At 43.5% G+C, this 6986-nt stretch overlaps 1 protein-coding gene across 1 annotated transcript; it reads left to right on the top strand.

Moving 5' to 3' along the window:
* The first annotated feature begins 3191 nt into the window (after positions 1-3191).
* On the top strand, positions 3192-4154 carry LOC137157817 (olfactory receptor 52K1-like). The gene has a single exon (XM_067555225.1). It carries the CDS (start codon positions 3192-3194, stop codon positions 4152-4154), a length of 963 nt encoding a protein of 320 aa, XP_067411326.1.
* The last annotated feature ends 2832 nt before the right edge of the window (positions 4155-6986 follow it).

Below are 6986 nucleotides of genomic sequence, written 5' to 3'. Positions count from 1 at the left end.
AGCACAGAATGGGGAGGAGGTGAGCAGCCCTCAATGGTGGAAGAAGAGGTTCAGGACTATTTAGAAAGGCTGGACATGCACAAGTCCATGGGGCTGGATGCAGTGCATCTGAGGGTGCTGAGGGAGTTGGCTGATGTGATTGCAGAGCCATTGAAAACTCGTGGTGATTGGAGAGGTCCCAGATGGTTGGAAAAAGGCTAATATAGTGCCCATCTTCAAAAAGGGAATAAGCATGATGCGGGGAACTACAGACCAGTCAGTCTCAACTGAGTCCCTTAAAAAGTCATGGAGCAGGTCCTCAGGAAATTCATTTTGAACCCTTGGGGAGAGGAAGGTGATCAGGAACAGTCAGCATGGATTCACCAAAGGCAAGTCATGCGTGACCAACCTCAGGCAGATGCAGAATTTGACCCCCCATGTGTGGCCCCTTTGGTGTGGCTGGAGCTATCCACAAATATAGATGTGAAACTATGACTGTGGGGAGGGCCTCCATTCCTAACAAAAAAATAGGTGGTAGCAGCTGCAATTGCGTAGTGTTGCTGCTTATGTTCCATCCTAGAGCTGACAGCATGGCTGCAATGGGTGGACGGGTCTGTCTGGAATGAGGTTTGGGGAATTCTTCTGGATAAAAGAAGCCATATGTACGTAAGATGCTATTATAAATCTCTTTACCAAACCAACTTCTGTTCATATTCAAGCTCAAGCAGAGCCATAAACACAGAGAGTGACGTCGTGCACATTGTGCCTGCACTTTTATACCTGCTTAATTCAGGTATGTCAATCCCCTGGTGCAGATGTCTTTTGGGGAGGATTTGCACCCTTTTTAGTGGACATGTGCAACATGGCCCACAGTTGCATGCACTCTGTTGAGGCTTTGGCCCACACTTTTTCATGTAGATGTAGAGGTTAACAGCCACACAGGAGGAAAGACATGGGTTAATCTACAATCATCAGTTGTTGTGACTCCCTAGGCTCCAAAGCTAATGTACCACTATAATGACCCAAGTCTCTGAACTCCCATCAGGGGAGTAAAGTCACGATGTGTTACTAGGAGGTATAAATCCTCTTACCCAGCTGATCCTGGCCAAGTGGAGAGTCGTGCAGTTTGTACATGACTGCAGCATTAGCAGAGAGTGAAGAAGACCCAGAGTTCAGGTGAGCGGGGGTAGTTTGCATTAAAATTAATCAAGGATCTTTTTAAAATGGAAAATTTTCAAGCAAATGGAAAGATTAGGGCCAAATCTGTTCTTAGACGTACTGGAGTAAAACCAGAATGATTCTAGATTTACACCGGTATAAACTAGAGCAGAGTGAGGTTGGTCATTTAGAAGTGAACTATTTAATCCCATCAAAAACAAAAAACAAATCTGTACCAAGAAACTGTTGAGTATTAAAAATATCAGGGGTTTTAGAGTTACACACACAGCCTTAGTTCTCTCCCCTTGTGCAAATGCATTGTGAGATGCTCTTTGTGCTGTATCTGTGTTATCATGGGAGGTTTTGGTCTGGGGGAATATATGTTGGGGGTGTTATACTTACACTAGGGAAATTTAGCAGTTATACTTCCACTAAAGAAACTTTCTTTCGCTGGGGCTATTCTTTGCCTGGGACTATTCAACAATCTCGTCAGTGATTTGGAAAGAAATCTAAAATCTGTGTTGACAATCTGCCAGAGGTTGGCGGATTCGCAAATATTGATTAGGACAGGGGATCCCTATAGAATGATCTCAATCATTTGTACAACTGGGCTAACTTTAACAATGTGCAGCTGATTAAAATTCAATGCAAAGTCACACATGTAGGACTCTAGGATGTAGATTTCACATACAGGATGGGGGACAAAGCACTGACTCAAAAAAGAACTTGGGTTCATGATGTGTAATGAAGGGTACATGAGATCCCAGTGGAGGTTGAGAGAGCAAACACCTTCCTTCAAGGTATAAGTGGGAGACTATTGAACTAAAATAGAGAGGTGTCTGGCTGGGAGTGACCATTACTGCACACTGATTCTAGGTCCAGTGTCCGCATTTCAGAAAGGTTGTTTAGAAAATGAAAAGGTTTGGGAAAAGAGATTCGGGAATGATTTCAGACCTGGAATATGTGGCTGATAGCCAGAGACTAAAGACGTCAATCTATTTAGTTTATCCAAAGGAAGGCGAAAGGTGATTTGACCACAGTCTTTAAGTCCAAAAATGGGAAGAGATTTCTGACTTTAGAAAGTTCTTTAATGTGGCAGACAAAGGCAGAATGAGTTCCAACGGCTGGGAGCTGATTCTGGACAAATTCAGACCAGAAACAAGGCACACGTTCCTATAAGAAGGAGAAGTATGTCTTGGAACAACTTGCCTAGGGATGTGACTGGATCGGCATCACTTGAAGACTTTAAATGAAGACTAGATGCCTTACTCAGGGATGGGTTGTAGGACAAAGTTATGGGCTTGATGCAGAAATCACTTGGTGAAATTCTGTGGCCTGTGGTATTCAAAAGGCCTTATTAGGTGATCGTAATGGTCCCTTCTTTCCTTAACATCTATGAATCGATAATTATTTGATCCCAATATTTTCCCAGTTAAAGAAATAACTAAAATATTGTCTAAAATCTTAGCTAAATCTGGGTTGTAGAATCTTATAGTATTTTCTCCTCCTCACTCCTGTAACGGAGGGTGCTTCTACAGACCCTGCACGTCCAGCTAGCACATGTATAAAGAGCAGTGTAAATAGTGAGGTGCTGCTTAGATGAGTAAAGTACAGGCATGCCAGAATTTTAAGGTGTACACCCTACATAGCCATCTGCCACCCAAGCAGATGCCATTTCTACTATTTAGTGTGTTGCTGCCTCCCTGCTGCAGAACCTTTCCCCATTGCAGCAAAAGGCTGCAGCCTGACTGGCTTCCAGCAATACTTTAATGACACTAGTGTAACCATTTGCAAATTTTCGGAAGGAAAGACTAGGAAAAAAAGGCCGAATCCAAACTCTACTGACGTCAAAGGAATTATTTCCACAGACTTCCACAGCTTTGGGTCAGATTCATCCCTGATATAAGCAGAGGCTCCTGATGTACTCAACGGGAGGTGCATCCCCTTCATCCGGATCTGACTGGCCCCTTGTATGTATCTAATTTACAAGATCTGTTCATTCCATGTGTTGTGCTTTATTGAAGGGAAAGACGTAGTTGTAAGACTTGCAAAAGATGCCACAACAAGACAACCTGTCAGGTTCCAACAGCGCAGGCTCTGATCTGTCAGTGTTCTTCCTGAGCGGCATCCCGGGGCTGGAAGCCATGCACCTCTGGATCTCCATCCCCTTCTTCTCAGTGTTCACTGTGGCCCTTCTAGGAAACAGCATCCTCCTGTATGTTATCAAGACAGAGCCCTCCCTCCACAAGCCCATGTACTATTTCCTCGCCATGCTGGCTGTCATCGATCTGGTTGTATCTACAACCATCATGCCAAAATCACTGAGCATCTTTTGGTTTAATTCCAGGGAGATAAGCTTTACTGCATGTCTTGTACGGATGTTTTTCCTTCACTCGTTCTTATGCATGGAGTCTGGTGTGCTGGTGGCCATGGCCTTTGACAGGTATGTCGCCATCTGCAACCCCCTGAGGTACACCACCATCCTGACAAGCTCAGTGATAGCAGAGATCGGGCTGGTGGCTTTGACCCGGGCTGTTCTCCTTGTGGTGCCTCTGCCCTTCCTCCTCAGGAGGCTGCCCTTCTGCCAGTCCCACATCATCTCCCATTGCTTCTGCGAACACATGGCACTGGTGAAGCTGGCCTGTGCCGACACCAGGTTCAATAACATCTATGGGATCATCGTAACTCTCATTATTTTGGGACTGGATATGATGTTCATCACCCTTTCGTATGTTAAGATCCTAAGGAATGTGTTAAGGGTGGCCTCCAAGGAAGAGCAGCTGAAGGCTTTTGGCACTTGTGTTTCCCACCTTTGTGCCATCTTAATTTTTTACACCCCAATGGTTCTCTTCGCAATTATTTACAGGTTTGGTCACCAAGTTGCCCCTCACATACACATCCTCATGGCCAATTTCTACCTCCTTTTTCCTCCCATGATGAATTCAATCGTGTACGGGGTGAAAACGAAACAGATTCGCATCAGAGTGCATCTCCTGTTCCGAGGGAAAAGGTTCTAGGCTGTCATTGTGTGTAGTCTCATACTGGGAAACTCATCATGCAGGTCTCCACCCCCTAAAAACGTCAGCAGAGTGAGCGCAGATGTTCCTTTCTGCAGCATCTTGCATCATCGATAGTTTTGAAACTCTCCACATAATATGCAGTGAACCTCTGGGCATGCTGGATTGGGAATTCCCTCTCCTTCATACAGAGTGCAGCGTACAGTCCCAGGGCTCTCCCTGAGCTGTGCTGGCCAACATGGACGTTGTACTTGGCAATGGTCCTGCCTCATTTGTCCATCTATAGCAAGAGGTTTAGACTTGCTCACTCCTTACATGTAGGGAGATGAAGTGATTTGCCTAACGCCACCCAGCAGTGCAGTGACTGAGCTAGGAACTCATCCCAGGTCTCTGGCATCCCAGTCCAGTGCTCTATCCACTGAGTCCTGCTGCCTACATGACAATGAGATTATATCCATTTTCAATGAGATGATTTCATGTGACTTGAAGAAGAACAACAGCTCATGTCTTTCACCAACAGAAATTGGGCCATGACATGTTGTGTCTCTCTAGTAGTAACCATTTCCCTATCCCATTCTCTGTTCATCCCAACCAGGGCTGAACTTCAATGGAGATTCCATTCGGCACCTAATTTTTGACAGAAATAGTTACTCCTTGTTCTGTCCCAGCCCAATTCTTACCGTTATCAAATCAGTGACTTGAAGAAGAACTCTGGCTGGCTCGTCCGCATCAGCTCCAAAATTGTCTTTCACCAACAATAGAGGGGAATTCACTTCCCGGGCCAGTAAACCATATGTTGACCTCCCACCAGCTTGTCTTTCTAGAGTCAGTGGGAGCTCACTCCTGTCACTGCAATGGGATTATGTAGGGATGAGTATAAATTAGGGACACATTTTACCACCTTTCACCACAAGTGTCACAAAGCTGGGTAAGAACTGTGGGGAAGTGCTCCGATCCAACTCCCACAACTCTTATTGGCCTCAGTGGAAGGTCACTTGTCCCCATCTGTCCGGATCAGGCCACATATTAGTGTAAACTTTGCTTGCATAGCTATAACAGCAGAACCTTCTAAAGGAAAAGCAGCTTATAGCAGCATAAGGAGCTCTTTTGTTGTTATAAGTAAATCTCCTGCCCAAATGATACAAGTCGTATTGTCGAAAGGACTCTTTTGCTGATATAGTTGTGTCTACACGCTGGGTATTTTTCACACTTCTGATGGAATGGCTGTGCCAAGAATAGCTTGTAGTGTAGACCTGGCGTATGCAATTGTGGTCTGGAGAATCAGTTATTTCCAAGTCTATGTGCAGATTAGGGATATAGGGAGGATATTGACGGAGAGTGTCTTATCTTCATATTTCAAATATTTGTATTTGTTCTTCTGTGTTTTTATGGGGGTTCCTTACTGCTCATAGAGCCAGATGTTCAGGGCTAATATAATGTGAGATCTCAACTGTGTGATATTTCCAGAATTAAAGAGTAAAATGTGGGCTCCTCAAATAATTTCTATTTTACATGAGAGGGAATAACCAACTAGAAAATCACAAGAAAAGTCTCCAAAAAGGAAGGGGCAGAGAACACTTATCAAATATTTAAACAAGCCATGTCACCAAACCCTTCTAGTATCTCGGTGTATGAGAATTTTTTCAATGTAAGTACGCTTGCTTCCAGGCTCCCTGACTAGGAGTCATATAAATGTTTTTGTCTCTCATCTCCATGGCTTTGCCTCACATGAGCACTTGTACTTGCTTCCTTTATGAAATGAAGATTTAAGCAAGTTAAATAAACTCTTTAGGAAACCTCAGACATCAAACAGTGACTCAGTGTCTCTTTAATGCGGGTCGCTAAAATCAGATCTTTCTACCAGTACAACGTTTGTGATGTCCCCCTCTGTTTAAACAGATCCTGTAATGTATTTTTACAACTTCTACTATGTTTCCAAACATATATACTACCTTTATTTATATTATGTTTGAAAGACTGTTATAAATGTTCATGTGCATTTGAAAGAAATCTCTAATATAAATGTCAATATTTAAAATTATAGATTAGAAATATACAAAGCAATTGGTCAAAAGGCATAGATGACAAAAATATTCATGCAAGAGTGACCACACATCACATCCCTGAATTCTCCTGCAACAGATATCAAGATTTACCCCTGCCTGGCTTTGTGTCTCTTTACAGTGAACTTCACTGACTTTGATTGAATCTCTGTAACTCAACAGCTTAAAAATACCCCTTTTTTGCCCACTAAAGACTGACACCAACTTGACTCTAGAGGGATGCGTCTACTGGTGCAAGATAGATGAAAGTTTGACGGATGGTACAAGATGGCATCTTCTCTTTTGAAAAACAGGAGAAGGGATTTCAGAACTGACGAGGGATTTTTATGAAACTTGGTCATGTCAGAACAACACAAGACAGCTTTGAATTGTTTTGTGGGCCAGGCCAGTGGATTGGAGACTCCTTCTGCAAAACCCTGGCTAATGTAGTGAACTCCACACACCCCTTCTCCGGAATTCTGAAATCAAAATCACATACTTCAGACAGAACCGTAACTAAATTACAGGGCCTCAATCAGAAAGCATGTAATCTCTGCTTTATATTCTTAACTTCACTAATGTGTCATTGAAAGTGCCTGGGAATTCATATTCAATTGCTATTCCATAAGCCTGAGGTCCTTTTTGACTGTTGTTCTGATGTTTCCAGGTTGGCAAAGTGAATCATCAGAAGCTGAAACAAAGGGCAGGCTTGAATCAGCGCCACCCTGGATGATGGCTTAATGATAGTAATGGTTTAAATTACACCAGATCACCGACCCGCAATATGCCG

The sequence above is a fragment of the Emydura macquarii genome, unplaced genomic scaffold (genome assembly GCF_026122565.2).
Source record: "Emydura macquarii macquarii isolate MOO-44397 ecotype Brisbane River unplaced genomic scaffold, CSIRO-AGI_Emac_v2 contig_1591, whole genome shotgun sequence".
NCBI lineage: Eukaryota > Metazoa > Chordata > Testudines > Chelidae > Emydura > Emydura macquarii.
This window is presented reverse-complemented; position numbering and strand designations above follow the sequence as displayed.

Coding starts and splice junctions, on each gene's coding strand:
- LOC137157817 (XM_067555225.1), top strand. CDS start 3,192: ATGCCACAACAAGACAACCTGTCAGGTTCCAACAGCGCAGGCTCTGAT.